The 20,253-nt window shown below is 41.2% G+C and overlaps 1 protein-coding gene across 3 annotated transcripts in view; it reads left to right on the top strand.

Annotated features, from left to right (window-relative positions):
• LOC124722923 (transmembrane protein 43 homolog) overlaps positions 1 to 20,253 on the top strand; it is a 257,784-nt gene that overhangs the window by 169,587 nt on the left and 67,944 nt on the right. For all 3 annotated transcript variants that reach the window (XM_047248082.1, XM_047248081.1, XM_047248083.1), the window contains one exon: positions 17,554 to 17,794. In XM_047248082.1, the coding sequence (XP_047104038.1) occupies positions 17,554 to 17,794 (241 nt within the window). The remainder of the gene's footprint in view (positions 1 to 17,553; positions 17,795 to 20,253) is intronic.

Raw genomic sequence — 20,253 nt, 5'->3', positions numbered from 1 at the left:
GCCTTGTGAAATTCGGCAAGTGTCGTGTCGGCTCACAATCTGATCTGATTGCAGACGTGAACAAAGCCCTTCACTTTTTCAAGGCATCATCTCTTCTTAGCAGCACGTTGCGCACTATATTAATCGTTAAAATAATGTAGGCTCATTCTGCTAAAGCACTCAACGGCAGCATGTTCTTAAATTTAAAAAAATAAAAAATGGGTTGTTTTGGAAATCAGCCTTATGCAAACACAATTAGTTCATTTTTATATTTCCCCAGATATGTTTCGACACCAATGTGTCATCTTCTGTGGGTTAAATTTTTATTTTCTGTAAAGTACAATATCACATTTGTAATAACTACTGTAGGCCTATTATTACAAATGTGATATTGTAATAACTACTGTAGGCCTATTATTACAAATGTGATATTGTACTTTACAGAAAATAAAAATTTAACCCACAGAAGATGACACATTGGTGTCGAAACATGTCTGGGGAAATATAAAAATAAAAAATGGTTCAAATGGCTCTGAGCACTATGGGACTTAACTTCTAAGATCATCAGTCCCCTAGAACTTAGAACTACTTAAACCTAACTAACCTAAAGACATCACACACATCCATGCCCGAGGCAGGATTCGAACCTGCGACCGTAGCGGTCGCGCGGTTCCAGACTGTAGCGCCTTTAACCGCTTGGCCACCCCGGCCGGCTAAAAATAAACTAATTGTGTTTGCATAAGGCTGATTTCCAAAATGACCCAGTTTTTATATCGCAAACACGGAAGAACTAGAAGAGGAGCTTCAAACCTTAGTAAAACTAGTATGAAAAAAATAAATTAAGTTAGTCCTTGGAGTGCCATTTAAACACGGCGACTCACAGTAACATCTGAGAATATGAATGTGGTGGTACAGATTTGCAGGCGATACTCGAATAGGCGTAGAATATGCAGATGCCTCTGATCAATTATGCCATCTACCATTATTTTTCAACAGCAGTCGCAGACGTTGCGATTATAATCTAGACTTTCTTAAAGCCAGTGTTGCTGTGTTTGAAGACATGCTACATAATGTCTTAAAATTGATGTCAGCTGTAGTTGTAAATAAACTAAATTGTCTAATTCCAACCCTGTTTGTCTAAAGGAAGCAATAAAATACATTGAATACTGTCTACATAATAGTATTTTATTAATTATTAGGTCTAATTATGCAACAGTAATTATAGTGTGAGAGACAATATAACTTAACAAAAGTATTTAAAAATCACAGTTAGTTAAGAAGAATATGAGATGAAAATAAGTAATGAAACAAGAACAAAAATTAGTGTGTTAAATTAGTTTTGAAGTTGTCTTCTATGTTCATTTCTTTTCATACATTTCGGTTTGCTGATACCCAGTATGTTGGTATTTTCTAGTATTTTCTTTGCTGGAGAGAAAATCATCTACATGCGCGTTCCCTTCAAATACTATCCCTAAATACACCATTTTTGTTGTAGTAGTATAAATAGACCTCGTGTTAGTCTGTGGCTCTGTATGTGTGCCGTTTCTGCAGCGAGCTTTGGCTTATACTACAGTAGCGATCACATGGTACATATTCTCTCATTGCTGTAGTAGCGCCTACCGTATGCAGAAAGGCAGCCGCTCTATAAGTGAGAGATGGGAGCAATTATCATTTACGCGTAAATTGACCTCCATGGGAGGTTTCCTTCTTGATGGAATCTTTGGATCAGCTCCAGCTGGATCTCAGACGTTATGGCTACCGGACGCAGACCTGAGGGCGGGCTTCATTCGATACGTCTACAGAATATGTCACTGATTTTCCTCTAATTTCACCGAGCAAAATCATCTAAATATATATAATTATGTACAAACATTGTAAAAACAATAAAGTACTCTACGCAGGAAAAAATTAGTATATCATTGTAGAGATTTCCAGTTCAATCAAGATTTATTGTTGCAACAGTGCATGAGGAGTACATGAAATGTTTACATTTACAGATCAATAACACAAGCGGTTCTGAGGTACCAGGTATCGACCCATGTTGCAACACCCGTATTAGTACGTGCTGTAGCCTCCACGGGCGGCAGTGCAGACACTGACTCTGGGATCCAGTCGATAGCACAGATGGCGAATGCTGTCCAGGGATACGTGATACCACGCCTGCTCGACCTGTTCACGTAGTTCTGTAAGAGTTTTTGGTTGACGAGTCGCACGAGTCATTTCTCGTCCATCAACGACATGTGCTCGATTGGAGACAAGTCCTGGGATCGTCCTGGCTAGGGAAGTTAATGCATGTCTTGCAGAGCACGTTGAGCTTCACGTGAAAAAAAAAAGGTTCAAATTGCTCTGAGTACTATAGGGACATAACTTCCGAGGTCATCAGTCCCCTAGAACTTAGAACTACTTAAACCTAACTAACTTAAGGACATCACACACATCCATGCCCGAGGCAGGATTCGAACCTGCGCGCGGCTCCTGACAGTAGCGCCTAGAACTGCTCGGCCACTCCGGCCGGCGCTTCACGTGCAGTGTGTGGGGGAATATTATCCTGTTGGAACAACACATCATCTTCCTGTTGCAAGAACGGCAAAAGACTGTTTCTAAAAATATTCTGCACGTTCCGACCGCTGGTCAGCGTCCGCTCCAGAAACACCAAATGTGTATGAGAGTTGTAGCTTATCGCGCACCAGCCCATAAGACCTGGAGTGGGGCCATTGTGTCTTGGACAGGACGAATGCACTCTACGAAATTGCACGCGCAAACGACCATCACTTGCGTGCAGGCAGAATTTGCTTTCATCGCTGAAGACTACGACGCACCATTCCCTCTTCCGATTGATTGTATGACGGGACCCTTCTAGCCGTCCACGTCGACCCTGTGGAGTGAGTGTAAGACGGGCTAGAGGTGTGCGTGCCCGCAATTCCACTGCTATATCCAGTTGCAACAGTTCTTGTTGACATGTCTGGGCTCGCAACCCCTCCCCCCCCCCCCCATCTTATCTGTGCTGTGGTAGCTGTAGGATCTGCCACTGCTGCCTTTACAATGCGACGGTCCTTGTAGGCGTGTGTGCTGCGTGGGCGTCCAGAACCTTGTCTGACCATTCATACCTGCATCGTTCCATTTTCACGCAATTTGGGTGCATAGATCCTGAGAAATCAGTACCCAAAACAACCACTTATGGCCGTAATAACGGCCTTGATACGCCTGGGCATTGAGTCAAACAGAGCTTGGATGGCATGTACAGGTACAGCTGCCAATGCAGCTTCAACACGATACCACAGTTCATCAAGAGTAGTGACTGGCGTATTGTGACGCGCCAGTTGCTCGGCCACCATTGACCAGACGTTTTCAGTTGGTGAGAGATCTGGAGAATGTGCTGGCCAGGGCAGTAGTCGAACATTTTCTGTATCCAGAAAGGCCCGTACAGGACCTGCAACATGCGGTCGTGCATTATTCTGCTGAAATGTAGGGTTTCGCAGGGATTGATTGAAGGGTAGAGCCACGGGTCGTAAAACATCGGAAATGTAACGTCCACTGTTCAAAGTGCCGTCAATGCGAACAAAAGGTGACCGAGGCGTGTAACCAATGGCACCTCATACCATCACACCGGGTGATACGCCAGTATGGCGATGACGAATACACGCTTCCAATGTGCGTTCACCGCGATGTCGCCAAACACGGGTGCGACCATCATGATGCTATAAACAGAACCTGGGTTCATCCGAAATAATGACATTTTGCCATTCGTGTACCCAGGTTCGTCGTTGAGTACACCATCTCAGGCGCTCTTGTCTGTGATGCAGCGTCAAGGGTAACCGCAGCCATGGTCTTCGAGCTGATAGTCCTAGATGCTGCAAACGTCGCCGAACTGTTCGTGCAGATGGTTATTGTCTTGCAAACGTCCCCATCTGTTGACTCAGGGATCGAGATGTGGCTGCACGATCCGTTACAGCCATGCGGATAAGATGCCTGTCATCTCGACTGCTAGTGATACGAGACCGTTGGGATCCAGCACGGCGTTCCGTATTACCCTACTGAACCCACCTATTCCATATTCTGCTAACAGTCATTGGATCTCGACCAACGCGAGCAGCAATGTCGCGATACGATAAACCGCAATCGCGATAGGCTACAATCTGACCTTTATCAAAGTCGGAAACGTGATGGTACGCATTTCTCCTCCTTACACGAGGCATCGCAACAACGTTTCACCAGGCAACGCCGGTCAACTGCTCTTTGTGTATGAGAAATCGGTTGGAAACGTTCCTCATGTTAGCACGTTGTAGGTGTCGCCACCGGCGCCAACCTTGTGTGAATGCTCTGAAAAGCTAATCATTTGCATATCACAGCATCTTCTTTCCGTCGGTTAAATTTCGCGTCTGTAGCACGTCATCTTCGTGGTGTAGCAATTTTAATGGCCAGTAGTGTATTATGGTTGATTTTCACCATGTTCTTCGCTGTCTAGAAAACTATAAAATGCGCAGTTACAAGAACAACATCATGTTATGATAGATTTATGACTCATTACTGAATTCATATAAATTCGATGTGATGGCTGTCAAGCGTAGTTTTACCTTCTTAACTCTCATTGGTCTAGAAGCTGGAATTTTAATTTCAGGTATATCTACATGAATATTTTGTAGTTTACTCTTAAGTTCTTGACAGAGCGTTTGTCGAACCACCTTCAGATTATTTACCTACAGTTCTGCTCCCGAATAGCACTCTGGAAGAACGAACACTTAAATTTTTCCGTGTGAGCTTCAGTTTCTCTTATTTCATTACGGTGATCAATTCCTCGTGCGTACGTGGGCGTCAACAAAATATTTTCGGAGATGAAAGCTGGTGATTGAAATTTCGTGAAAAGATCTCACCGCAACGAAAAAGTCTTTGTTTTAGTGATTTTCACACCAACTCGTGTATAATTTTCGTGACACTCTCCCCCATATCGCAATTTTACAAAACGTGTTTCTTTGAACTTTATCGATATCTTCCGTCAGTCCTATCTGACAAGAATCCAAAGCCGCACAGCAGTACTCCAGAAGAGGACGGACAATTGTAATGTAGGGGATCTCTTTAGTAGACTGTTGCCTCTTCTGTATTCTGCAAGTAAAACGCAGTCTTTGGTTCGCCTTCCCCACAACGTTTTCTGTTCAGTTACATTTAAAAGACTGCCTCATACTTTAAACACTCGCATGATGAAAAGAGTGTACTATGTGTAATGTTATCCGTTTTTACGCATTGCCCCATGACTTAAATGGTTTTTCAACAGGAAGATTTGTACAATCCTGCCCAAATTAGGGCACTTTCCAAATTGAATCTAATAAATAATTACTTTAAATCATTCTCTAATGTGCCATTTCGATGAAGGAACTGTCTTTGATTTTTTATCAAGCACTAAAATTTCAAATTTCATAGGGTCTTTTTGATTATTATTAAAATTTACATAATTACTAAATTCCTGTTTTCTTATAGCATGGGACCATCACAAAATGGTTCAAATGGCTCTGAGCACTATGAGACTTAACTTCTGAGGTCATCAGCCCCCTAGAACTTAGAACTACTTAAACCTAACTAACCTAAAGACATCACACACATCCATGCCCGAGGCAGGATTCGAACCTGCGACTGTAGCGGCCTCGCGGTTCCAGACTGTAGCGCCTAGAACCGCTCGGCCACCCCGGCCGGCAGACCATCACACATTTGTTATCCAGAACATCTATCGTGTCTCTTCTCTTGGTAATCTTACACAGTAATTAGTTACTATCATTTCTGTTATGTATCTCTAATGACCTCATCATTGACAGAGCGTTAAACCAGAGCGTGCAGGGATCTGAGCTGGTTGTGGGGAGCGGGGTGAGGATTGGGAGGCTGGATATCACTATCTTTGTGAAACAGACCCAAAGCCATCTGACATTTTTAGCTGCAAGGTGCATAACAAGGAATGGCTAAATAGTTATGAGCTTTCACAACTAATGTCTCTGCGTCAGTGTCCATTACATGTTGAGTGTAGTAATTTCTCCGTAAACACTTATCGGACATTGGAGAATGAAATGCGATTGAATACGTCTCTTTAACAGTTACTATACTAGCAGCAAATGTTACTATCGATCGGTTTAAACTTTAAAGCATTGAAGTTGATAACAACATTCATTTAACATAGCGACGGCAAGAACTGTACGTCTTTTAACGAGGACTTTCTTTCAATTCGTTTAAGTAAAAGCAGAATTACGATATCTTACATGGTTTCAGAAATGTTTGAAGTTATTTAGTTAGTTAGTAGTTACATGTTCCATAGATCATTTCAACGATTCTTTTGTTGAAATGATGTCAAACGAGTCATTTTACAGTTTATGTGTACGTGTTTACTGTTAACGTTAATGAGCACATAATTTTTGTCGTATTGATACGACTACACTTAAAAACTAGTTGTAGCGTATCCATTAAGGGAGAATCACTGTATTTGGTACAGTAGACACATAAATATGTGAGGTTAAGTGGTTAACCTCACATATTTATTTACTCTGTATTTCATCGTTTGGAGGTTAGTTATGTTCACATAGGGCGCTTTTAACACTGTTTTCTACCGTGGGGCACCAACACACCAATAATATTTCACCACAGTGGAAGAATAAAAATCGAAAACTGACGATTATGTAAAGTGTATCTTGCAATTCATGTGAACAGCCGTCTGATGATGAACTTGCCAGTTCGAAACCGGTTACGGCGCTATTTACTTAAAGAAATAGCAGTATGTAAGAATCAGTCTACATTAATTTTATTTTTTCAGCTATCAACCAGCTTCCACACACAAAAAAATATTTTCAAAAAATGTGTTTTCAACCTTTTTGAAATCTGTACCTTTGGTACGATTAAGGCACCTGGTTTACTAATCCGTATCCCCTGTAGCTGAAGTCGTACTTAGGGTAAGAAGTCAGTAACAACATAATAAAACCTTGGAATAATGTAACAAAATGTCGCAGTAAAAGTTACGAACTATAAACGTAATGTTACCTCCTTGGTTACACGTAATGAAATTACTTCTAGCAAACAAAAGATAAATTCTTAACGAATTAAATTGCTTAAATAACCATATCAAAAATCTGTAGATCTGAACACAGATATAACAGAAATATTTCTTCATTGTTCTTTCGTCGCCAGCGCATAGGTCATGTACCCGAACATTACATTTCATACATTGAATCCAGTCTTCTTTTCGATATTTCTCACACAGTTGACATAATCAACTCACTTATCCTTTATTTTTTCATACTTCTTAAATTTTTTTCGTTTATCTGTCTCTTTTATATAGGTTTGTGTACAGATTTCTTCTTTTCAGTTACGTTTTCTTCGTCTTCTATTTCCTTTGTGTAAGGACTTCATGTTAATTACATTGTTGGTTTAGGTAATCTCGTATTTTTCTTGATATCTGTTGTTACACGCGGGAGAGGAGATAAAGTATTCAGTTGAGACTTTACTATTTGTTGACTACTAATTTCGGCAACTGTTGCAATATTGTATTCGAGTGCACATTCTCGACACATTGTATAAAGTCCAGACTGATCATTGAATGGTGTTGGAACGTTAGTCTGCCTCCAGATTCGTATTGTTGCTTCAGTTCCATCAGCTGATTCTTGGTCTGACTGATCAGCAATATGTAGAATGGTAGCTACAAAATCCTCTACTTTGACGAATTTTCTGTCACATGGCCACAAGCCTCTTGCCTTAAAACCGTTTAGTGCTATGCCCACACAAACTGATCTGGGATATGCTTTACCCAGGAATTATGCAATGTCAGCTTGACTTATGCCATTGCTAGGATTTGAACGTAGCCACGAAAATGCTACTTCATTGTAGTTGTTTTTTAATATTTTCTAGAACAATCTGTCCAGTGGCTGTAGACGATGAGTCATTTGAGCAGGAAATGATTATACCATAATCACGAGCCAACTGAACTGCCTCTAAATTTATTGCTCCTGCAGATGGAGTACGGTGCGTCAGAGCCATAAGCCACACAAGATGGTCTTCCCCCTCGGTATAATGCCACGCAGCCGTCCAGAGCCTTCTCCTCTTGCTACCATACATCCCCATGACCACCGCTTCCAGCAATCATGTACAGTGGCTACATTTCTGCCGGGTCTTTCTGCAATACCGCAGAAGGATCATTCAGCTTCTCGTAGCCCTGTTACACGACGTCTTTCAAACTCAGTCAGGTGCTGATAATGGCGCCCTTGTCGCCTTCAAGGCATTCTTGAATAGCATCAACTCACCACGTCAAATCTGAAAGAGTTAACTAACGCTCACTACCGTCACAGCGGGTATTTAAAGCAAATACACTCCTGGAAATGGAAAAAAGAACACATTGACACCGGTGTGTTAGACCCACCATACTTGCTCCGGACACTGCGAGAGGGCTGTACAAGCAATGATCACACGCACGGCACAGCGGACACACCAGGAACCGCGGTGTTGGCCGTCGAATGGCGCTAGCTGCGCAGCATTTGTGCACCGCCGCCGTCAGTGTCAGCCAGTTTGCCGTGGCATACGGAGCTCCATCGCAGTCTTTACCACTGGTAGCATGCCGCGACAGCGTGGACGTGAACCGTATGTGCAGTTGACGGACTTTGAGCGAGGGCGTATAGTGGGCATGCGGGAGGCCGGGTGGACGTACCGCCGAATTGCTCAACACGTGGGGCGTGAGGTCTCCACAGTACATCGATGTTGTCGCCAGTGGTCGGCGGAAGGTGCACGTGCCCGTCGACCTGGGACCGGACCGCAGCGACGCACGGATGCACGCCAAGACCGTAGGATCCTACGCAGTGCCGTAGGGGACCGCACCGCCACTTCCCAGCAAATTAGGGACACTGTTGCTCCTGGGGTATCGGCGAGGACCATTCGCAACCGTCTCCATGAAGCTGGCCTACGGTCCCGCACACCGTTAGGCCGTCTTCCGCTCACGCCCCAACATCGTCCAGCCCGCCTCCAGTGGTGTCGCGACAGGCGTGAATGGAGGGACGAATGGAGACGTGTCGTCTTCAGCGATGAGAGTCGCTTCTGCCTTGGTGCCAATGATGGTAGTATGCGTGTTTGGCGCCGTGCAGGTGAGCGCCACAATCAGGACTGCATACGACCGAGGCACACAGGGCCAACACCCGGCATCATGGTGTGGGGAGCAATCTCCTACACTGGCCGTACACCACTGGTGATTGTCGAGGGGACACTGAATAGTGCACGGTACATCCAAACCGTCATCGAACCCATCGTTCTACCATTCCTAGACCGGCAAGGGAACTTGCTGTTCCAACAGGACAATGCACGTCCGCATGTATCCCGTGCCACCCAACGTGCTCTAGAAGGTGTAAGTCAACTACCCTGGCCAGCAAGATCTCCGGATCTGTCCCCCATTGAGCGTGTTTGGGACTGGATGAAGCGTCGTCTCACGCGGTCTGCACGTCCAGCACGAACGCTGTTCCAACTGAGGCACCAGGTGGAAATGGCATGGCAAGCCGTTCCACAGGACTACATCCAGCATCTCTACGATCGTCTCCATGGGAGAATAGCAGCCTGCATTGCTGCGAAAGGTGGATATACACTGTACTAGTGCCGACATTGTGCATGCTCTGTTGCCTGTGTCTATGTGCCTGTGTTTCTGTCAGTGTGATCATGTGATGTATCTGACCCCAGGAATGTGTCAATAAAGTTTCCCCTTCCTGAGACAATGAATTCACGGTGTTCTTATTTCAATTTCCAGGAGTGTATGTGCCACTCTTATGAGGCTGGCGCGAAATTTGAGTAGACGTCGACTTTCAGACATAGAAACATGCCTACATATTTCGTTTATGTCACCCGACTCCCTCTTGATCTTGCGATTTTTTCCATCGCTGTATTTATAGGCTACCAGCTTTTAAAAAGAAATTCGTCCCTGAAATTGGTGTTGTCCAGAAGAAATGATTTAGGTTAGATATAAAACTTGTTTTGCTATATGTTACACATTTTGTATTATTGGGCAAATGATCAAAAATTTTTATTGCTGCATATTGAACTTATTTCTGATCCGATAGCAGCTTCAGTAAGGGGCAATAAAGGTCATTTTTCCTATAATGTTGTAGGTGCAGACATAACCATTCTTCTCAAAATGTAATGGATTATGTATGACGAATTTCATTTGTGAATATATGTGTTGTGATGATACAGCTAAAATGCGTAACTCCTTGAAGAGCTACCTACATGACGACCACAGTCGAACGCTTTGTATAACTCTGACTGTTCGCTTTTGTGCAATCAATACTTACTTTCTAACTGATGGGTTTCGTCAGAAAATTACTCTAGAAGATGTTATTGCTTGGAAATATGCACAATATGTCAAGAGGCTGATTCGTTTGTTCCAAAAACTAGTGATTATATGAATAGCTAAAGTAGCTGAACTTAATTGTTTGAGTAACTCAATAATATGATTCTTCCTGTTCACATTTTCATCAATATATACATCCAAAAATTTGGAGTATTCCACACTATTTACTGACTCCTCTTCATGTGCTACATCAATTGGATGGCTGAGAAACAGAGTGATGTAAGTCAATGTTTTCCGGCATCTAACATCACCAATCTGTTATGGCGCAAGTCAATCTTTAAAACTTTCAATAAAGTCACTCTCCATGGCTCACTGATTTTTCTATACTTCAAATGCAAAACCTTCATTAGTAAGTAAGTAGCTATTTTGAATTACACCACTATATTTCTCAAGCGTCCAGTTGTTTCTTGTACAGAAAAGAATACAATGGATTTTATGAAAATTAAGGGAAAGTCCATTTTCAGAGAGCCACTTAATAATTATTTGAAAAACATCTTTAACAGTCTCTTCTGCTACTTTCTCTCTAACGGGATTTATTATAACACTATTATGATCTGCAAAAAGTACCAGTCCGCTGGTCGAATGTTAAGTGGAAGGTCATTCCCTTATATAAGCAGTAGGAGAGGGCTTCAAAATGAGCCTTTCGTTATTTCTCACCAGTTGTGTGTAAAGCCATCAGTTACATAAAACTTAAGTTTTTCTAAGAGAGTATGATGATCCACACAATACAAACGTCTTAGAGCGATCACAAAAATACCAACTGGCGATATTTTATTATTCAAGGCTTGTAATATTTGGTCTTTCAATAAATAAATAGCGTGCTCAATCGAGCACCTTACCTAGAATGCAAATTTTGTTGTGCGAAGTAAATTATTCCTACTTAAATGTGAGACTACTCTCACGTACATTATTTTTTAGAATATTTTCGAAAAAAGTGTTAAGTAAGGAAATTTGACGATGGTTATTTAAGTCTTTCTTGTTACCTTTCTTATAAAGCGGTTTAACAACTGCATATTTTAACAGTGACCCAGCTGCTCCTTTTAAGTTACACATCTGTAGTCAATGCTAAACGATGCTTCAGGTGGTGTAAAGAGCGACGTCTGGACAACGGATGACTGGAAAAGAGTGATTTGGAATGATGAATCACCCTACACTCCGTGGCAATGCGATGGAATGATCTGGGTTAGGTGAATGCCGGGACAACGTTATCTGCCTTCGTATGTAGTGCCAAGAGTGAAGTACGGTATGGCAGCTTTTTTCGTGATTAGGATGTGGTCCGCTTATTACACTTAAGAAAACTCAAAATCCAGGAGAATATGAACACATTTTACAGCATTGTGAACTGCGTACCGTAGAGGAACAGTTCGGAGACGATGGTTACTTGTATCAGCGTGACAGTGAACCATGTCATAAAGCAGCATTCGTGAGGTAATGATTTGCGGACAATAACATTCCTGAAAATACTGGCCTGTCCAGAGTTACGATCTGAAACCAATGGAACACCTTTGGGACGGGTTACTACGTCGACTGCCCTCCGCAATCCAGTATCCAGTTGCCATTGCTCTACAGACATTTAGGCGTCTCACTGGAAGTGTCTCCGGCAGAGATTAAGCTGTCACAAAGGCAAAGGGTGGACACCCATACACTTATTCTCAGATTTTTCTTGCAAAAGATCTTTATCTGAGAATATGATTAGTTGTATCATCGGAAAGTAAAAAGTCTCACAACCGAGACAGAACATGTGGCACTTTTTTGGAAGAGTGTACGATCAGAAACGAGATGTATTTGTATATATACGCACACCTATACCAGTTTGTTTAGCACTTCAGAGTGTATATATATACTCTAAAGCGCCAAAGAAACTGGTATAGGCATGCGTATTCAAATACAGAGATATGTAGACAGGCAGAATACGGCGCTGCGGTCGGCAACAAGTGTCTGGCGCAGTTGTTACATCGGTTATTGCTGGTACAATGGCAGGTTATCAAGATTTAAGTGAGTTTGAACGTGGTGTTATAGTCGGTGCAAGAGCGATGGGACACAGAATCTCCGAGGTAGCGACGATGTGGGGATTTTCCCGTGCGACCATTTCACGAGTGTAGCATGAATATCAGGAATCCGGTAAAACATCAAATCTCCGACATCACTGCGGCCCGAAAAAAATTCTGTAAGAACGGGACCAATGACGACTGAAGAGAATCGTCCAACGTGACAGAAGTGCAACCCCTCCGCAAATTGGTACAGATTTCAATGCTGGGCCATCAACAAGCGCCAGCGTGCGAACCATTCAACGAAACACCATCGATATGGGCTTTCGGAGCCGAAGACTCACTCGTCTATCCTTGATAACTGCACGACAAAAAGCTTTACGCCTCGCCTGCGCACGTCAACACCGAGGTTGGACTGTTGATGACTGGAAACATGTTGCCTGGTCGGACGAGTCTCGTTTCCAATTGTATCGAGCGAATAGATGTGTACAGGTATGGAGTGAACCTCATGAATCCGTGGACCCTGCATTTCAGCAGGGGACTGTTCAAGCTGGTGGAGGCTCTGTAATGGTGTGGGGCGTGTGCAGTTGGAGTGATGTGGGACCCCTGATAGGTCTAGATACGACTCTGACAGGTGAGACGTACGTAAGCAACCTGTCTGATCTTGTGCAACCATTCATGTCCATTGAGCATTCCGACGGACTTGGGCTATTACAGCAGGACAATGCGACATCCCACACGTCCAGAATTGCTACAGAGTTGCTCCAGGAACACTCTTCTCAGTTTAAAGACTTCCGCTGGTCACCAAACTCCCCAGACATGAATATTATTGGGCATATCTGGGATGCCTTACAACGTACTGTTCAGAAGAGCTCTCCACTCTCTCGTACTCCTACGGATTTATGAACATCCCTGCAGATTCATGGTGTCAATTCCCTCCAGCACTACTCCAGACATTGAATGAAATTGCTATGCATCCATACCATTAGTTGCTTACAGGGGTTCATTAATGTCAACGGGGACAGTTGAAAATGTGTGCCCCGACCGGGACTCGAACCCGGGCTCTCCTGTTTACGTGGCAGACGCTCTATGCGACTGAGCCATCGAGGACACAGATGATAGTGCGACTGCAGGGACTTATCTCTGGCACGCTCCCGGTGAGACCCACACTTTCACTTACTGTCCACACACTACTTTTGTAGTGCCTCTGTCCACTATACTCATTACTCGCGGCAGTCAATCTACTGATTGCATACCTTATATATGAACAAGAGAAAAGTGCAGTTACAATTAATAATATATCCAGACACTCGTAGAGTAGATAATTGGTTGGCATCTCCGAGGCATGCTTGGAACCAAGCTTTCGGCGTTTCCCGTGGAAGAGACCTCCAAATGCACCTGTTTCAAGGTGAAGATCTTTTTTCCTTGAAACTTCTTTGCGCAATAAGACCTTACATTTTCAATAGGATTTGCGTCAGACGACTGTAAGGGCCAATCTAGTACCTGCACTCATTTCTGCTTTTTCCAGTCGCTGCAAAACCTGCTGCGGTGCTTCGGATCATTGTCCTCCTGCAGTATTAAATCTTCATTTTAGTTCATGAACCAAAGTTTGACAGTCGGAAACAAATATCTGTGATAAATTCTGAACATCTTCTGTACATTTAAATTGTCGCTAAACGCGTGCAAATTTCCGAAACGCAGTTTTGAGAAACACCGCCAAATATGCTTTGTGGACATTGCATGAAGTACAAAGATTCGCTCCGTTGGCTTGTGAAAGAGCTAAGATGATATCTTTTACCATCTGTGTGTAATACCGCCCACGCACTTACTTAACAGACAGTATATCTACTCCTGGATACCTCTTAAAATCCAATATCTGATTTCGGAATATGTGTCTGACCATGATATAAACCAGCTTGAATCTTCTAGTGTCTCTGGGTCTTTCCCAAGTATACCTCTTCCTCTTTTGATTCTTGAACGGAGTATTCGCTGTTACCATCTGAAGTCTTTCTCCTGTCTCACTTCTACGGCTTGCTGCATATACTCCGCAGTTCTCTATTCTAGTCCTTCTCCTGCAACCGCGTTCCAATTTCCCCATGATGGTTAGATTTGCATCTCTCTACATACTGAATTGCCCGTTCAGTATCATCATACACTTTCTCTATCTCCTCATCTTCTGTTTGCAACGTCAACATGTGAAAGAACTAAGATGATATATTTTACCATCTGTGTGTAACACTGCCCACGCACATACTGAACAGACAGTATATCCACTCCTGGATATCTCTGGCTTCATGTCGAATCTGATGAGAACAACCCTATCACTGAATTGTTGCAGTAGCTCTTTCTCTGTCTCATTGTCCTATTCACAACGAACCGTGCTCGTGTATAAATATGTAATTCAGTAATATAACGAAGTCGTAGGTCTGTGGAGAAGTTATGTAGTAAAATGTAATTGAAATTTTATTTTCCTAATGTTATTATGGATTGATTCACTGCGATAAGAGATGTTCGATTAATTGTGTACTGCCCTTTTGAAGATTAAAATGAAGTACTGTGGTATTAAAGTCTCCGTCGATCGGCCGTATTGAGACATATGTCAATGTACTGCTTATAAAATATTTAGTATCGTGACTCATTAATTTAGCATTAATTTTTAGGTCTACCATGATTTTTAATAATGAAGAAATGGCTAAAAATGTACTGACTTTGGAAAATGCATAATGAGCAGCAGGACGCATCTATGACTATCATTCTGAATCTAAAACTCTGCATAGTTTCATTAAAAAAATGATATTTGCATCTCAGCGCATGTTAAGGTCATGATAAAACGCTGTTCGCTAATTTATGAGGTCATGGGTAATATCTATCAAAGTGGAAATAGTTCCTGAATATCTCTAACGTATCAAAAAAGGTATATGTGGTAGTAGAGTTATCGACGGCACCCGCAGAACACGGAGGCCGGCTGTTTGTAATTCGCCGCTACCTCTTCAACCGGATCTGTCAACACCACAACAGCCGGGAGAGATGCGTACTAACCCGATGCCTTTCCATACCGCAGCTCGATGACACCACTGCATGAGGATCACACGGCGGTCGGTCGGTCTCGAGAGGGCCGTCTCTGGCCAGAACGGCGGTATTTGAACTTCAACCAGATCTACTCGGACTGAATGGCGCGAAAACTCCATCTCCAGAAAAACCAATCTGTGACCAGTACTACTACGGTGTTTAGTCCAGACAGCCGGCTTGGCGAAGCCGAGCCCGTTCTGAGAAATCTGCATAAGCACATTGGGGCTATAGAAAAGGATTTGCGCAAACTGTTTTATAACACAGGCAGCTGTTTTATGGACGAGCCTAGAAACAATCTACGTGTAATTTTAACTCTCTCCGAGAATAATAGTGTCGTTTATTGCTGGGCAGCCTTTTTTTTTACATTTATTAGTGTTGCTTGTTATTGGTCTAAAATATTCTTGCGTTTGAATGTTGTGCTAGAAGGGGAAGAAAACTATGAACTGCGATCTTTAGTTCTATGCTTCTGGGTACGGGGCGTCGTTCTCGTACTATAGCCGCTCCATATCACTAAAACAACATTTCTTGCGCTGCAGTGGAAACTACGGAAGACGAGAAGTAAAGCTACCGTAGGCTACCATAGATTATCATAAGCAAGCGTAGACGACTGTAGTTTTCTTTGCACCTTTGGTCAGTTAAGGTGTTACCTGGGTTACCAGTATGTCACGTGTGTTGGATACCTATCGCGCCTTACCTCACAGCGAGTGCTTTCTTTACGTATGCTATCAGCGTCTTACTAGGTCCCTAGAAACCGGAAGCGGTGAACGTCTAGAAACTGAGTGGGGATGTGTAAACGGCCACGTAGCCTACTTAGATATCTTCCAGTCTCTTACTTAAAAATAAACAGTATTTATAGCCAAACTGAAAGTGTCAGTGTTTAATTTAGGTTTTATTCGAAAATCGTTGATCTGTAACGTGGAACAGAGATATATTATAATAAAAATAAAGAAAACAATACGTATTTATCATATACCTCTAGAAAACCAAATTTCCTTAAGGAAAGGTAAAACAAAAAGAAAAAAACGGGCGAAACAAAAGAATGTATCAAACATCGTTTCACTACTTAGTCGGACTTACAGAAAACATGTTTCTCTTATTCATAAACAGCTTTCGCATTTATCAATAATAACAAGAAACTCTTGAACATGATAAAAAAAAACAATATATACAGCAGCTGCTGCTGCTGTTAGTCCGCCAGTTTGAATCCATTCTTGAATGTTTCAGTTCACTACTGACGGAGATGCACACATGCATTTGCCAGTAAATCAGCCTGTTCGCCAATTTTGTGTTAGTACGATCACAAGTTTTAAAGCTCTACGGTAAAAGCTCGCCCATATCACTATCTGGTTGGGATACCAAATCAATGAACTGAGCAAGCTGGCACAATGAGTAAAATATTATTGGAGAAGAGGAAAGCCATGATGGTCAGGACGTTTAATTTGGAAAGAACTGTGTGCCAATTTCCTTCCTCATCTGTATTCTCTCTGAGCTTGTGCTCCATCTCTAATGACATTATTATCAACAGTATATTATATTACAGTCTCACTGACTTTTTTTGTTTGTAACTCACTTCTGAAAACAGCGGCTAAATTCTGGAAATGAAAGTTGCTATTTTGTGCAAACTACTTGATGACTTCGTTATTTTTTATTTATTTTCAGGATTATGTATATTACTTGGCAAAAATGTAAAGAAACTGATCAGGATGGCGCAGAAGCTAAGGCAGCAGACTCACATATGACAGAGTTCAATTCCCCATACAGACATCATGATTTAGAATTTCTGCAATTTTCCTACATCGATTAAGCCAATGCCAAGATGTTTCCTTTGAAAAGAACATGACAAACTTCCTCCTTATGACTGTTGGGTCCGAACTAGTGCACTGTATCTAATGAACTCGTCGTCAATGGGACATCAAACCCTAATCTTCTTTCTTGTTTTTTTTCTTCCCATATCAAAACTAATTATCTCGTTCATCGGGAGAAGCATACATTAATAAACACAAATGACACACACGTTATTTCCATGTATTATATGTATTTGAAATTGTTTCCTTAAGAATTTTGTATAGGCTGAACAATTACACACATATTGTAATCCCTGTCAACAGTTTCAAATTTTTTTGCTCAGAACTGCTGGGATAGGAAATTCTGTTCTCTTCTGTGTTTCAGGGTTTTTCCTTTTAAAAGTACTGTGTATGTTAGCGAACAAGTGAGCGTTGGACCATTCTACTTAAGTGCAGAACTGAAAGACAAATTCAATGATTTTGTATTAATAACAAGTGATGAAAGACCAGAACGTAGAGACATAAGAATGCACTTGGGTCTGTATTATCACACTCAAGATGTCTGGAGCCCAGAAGTAGGTGACGTGAGGGTTCAATTTTCATATGCAGGGAAAGCTGGTGATGTGGTATGTTGAAGATTTATTGTCTGATTTAAGAACTTCAGTAGCAGAATTTTGAATTTCTGTCCTCAGTTCGTGTTGGTAGTCAGTAGTTACTCCTTTGTGTTGCTTGCCAAACTGTTTGACTTGTTCTACTGTGTTGAAGTACGGTGACATACTTTTTATAGTGACTGTGCGATGATATTTTCAGTGGTTTGAAGTTTATACAAAAGCAGAGACCTTGTAATTCATGAGTAATGTCTGTGGTAATAGCTCCCTCTTCATTTATAATTTTCTTAATATATTCTGACTTCTCTGACTAAGAAAGACTCAAAAATTATAAAATTATTTTATATTCATTGTAGATTCTTTGTATCATTACTGTTTTCTGTGTAACTAATAATATTTTGCATTTAATGTTACACTGATCATTGTGCACCATGTTGTATATTCAAGTAATTTAGATATTAATTTTTTTTGTATAGAGGTGTGTCCTCAGCATCTTGACTGCATGTCTGCATGCTGCACTCCTCACTCTTTCATTGTTTGATGTTCATTCACTCTAGTCTAAGGGCATGGCAAAGGTTTACAATATTAGTCACACACTGAAGAAATGTGAGGCTATTTAATGCACACATTATTTGCCATAGTTAAATTTGTAAAGCGTTCATTAAAATTTAGGACAGGACTTCCAATCATGCAGTATTTCATTCCTGGGGGTTAAGGTATGTTACAGTTGTAGAGAGACAGTTTGTACTCTTTGCCTTTTTTATTTTCTATTTCGATTCACATTGATCAAACCTACATCCTCAAAAATAGTGATTCATCATTCTTGCACAGGAAAGCAGTAACTGCTCACTGATGTGTGTGCTTACATTATTATTTATAAATGTTCAATAGGTTAGTGTAACACTGTAACATTGTCGGCCAGCTTCTGCGTAAATTGAAATTAAAGTTTATAACCAAATACAATGAATACATCTTTCATGTGGTTTACTCATTCCTAAATTATGCATTGATGTTTGTTGGTTATTTGTTTGTTATTCTGATATTAACTTTTTATTCGTTTTCATTTCTTACATGACAAGAATAACGCATTTTGACACTTTCTTCATAAATTATCACTGAACATTTTCTGGAAATTCCCCTCTTTGTATTAGAAACACTCCACACATCGTTCCTAGCACTACCATCGAATTGACTGGATGCAGTGAACTTACTCTACATTTCTGTCCTACGTATACAATAGTTTTCGGTATACTGTTTATTTGTGTAAAGGAAGTGGGAGTGTGTTCTGTGTTTTGGAGAGCTCTCAGCTGCTATTGCTAACACAGCATTGATATTAGCACATTATTCTACAAGAACACTTTACAGGTTTCATCATTATTTGAAATGTTTTATTCCTCATGGCTCTGTTCGATAGAAACAGTGTGCACTTCAGAATTTTATCTGGGAGAAAATTTTATTTACTTTGTAGTATATGTATGTCCCATTTTAATTTTTAACTTTACTGCAATGCCAGCATTCTTTTACAATTCCTCAACTTGTTGTAGTATTATGTGTGTTTCATTCTCAGTTTTATGTTTAATGTTGCTAAGAGTAAAATTAATAGACTTTTGTTATGAATGTTGATATTAAAATGGCGAGAAAATTTAAATCTTGCAGTGAAAATGATGTGTAGTTATTCATTTTATATTTTTAAAATTATAAAATATGATATGAACATGCAGTAAGTAAGAAAGTGGTTTCAGGAAACTTTCCATATCTAATCAGTACGTTCTAATATAAGGTTTCATATAAAAAGTTATTAGCTTTATACAAAATTATGTCTAGAAATGAAAGAATAAAAAGTCAATATTTTGTAGATCTGATGAAACAATGAATCTTTCTCTGTGGGGAGTTACGTAATTTTGAAACATTTTTGACAAATTAAAACTGTGAGCCAGACCGAGATTCAGACGAAAAATCTTGCCTTAGATTTGCTTGCAATGTTCTTACCAACCGTGCTATCCACTAAATAATTGTGATTCGGCGTCACAGCTTCGTTCTACCAGTACCTTTCAATTAGTTTCCGAACTTCAACCTCTTGGCTGTGAGTAAGCCATTTCTTGAAAATGAACTTTTTTCCAAGGATGTTAGTCCAGTATGATATTCAAGACGGATTCAGTAAAAAGAAAGTAGAAGATAGGTACTGGCAGAACTGAGCCCTAGGGGCAGGTCATGCATGGATAACACAAGGCAATGCTCAGAGTTTGAGTCCCAGTGTGGCAAACAGTTTTGATCTTCGAGGAAGTCCAAAAACAAGTCACACTCTTCTGTAGATTGAAAGAGTCACTCAGAAAACAACCCCTACGCTATGCCTAAACCAGTTCTCCATGATATCCTTTCTTCCATGAGTTAAGTTCCGGCAGCGTATGCAGGAGAGTTTATGTTATGTTCGGGAAAATAATAGTTAGGTGTTGGTAGTAAATTTTTCGTATGGGATA

This window comes from Schistocerca piceifrons, chromosome X (genome assembly GCF_021461385.2).
Source record: "Schistocerca piceifrons isolate TAMUIC-IGC-003096 chromosome X, iqSchPice1.1, whole genome shotgun sequence".
Taxonomy (NCBI): domain Eukaryota; kingdom Metazoa; phylum Arthropoda; class Insecta; order Orthoptera; family Acrididae; genus Schistocerca; species Schistocerca piceifrons.
The sequence above is the reverse complement of the archived record's forward strand: the minus strand, read 5'-3'. Positions and strand labels throughout refer to the sequence as shown.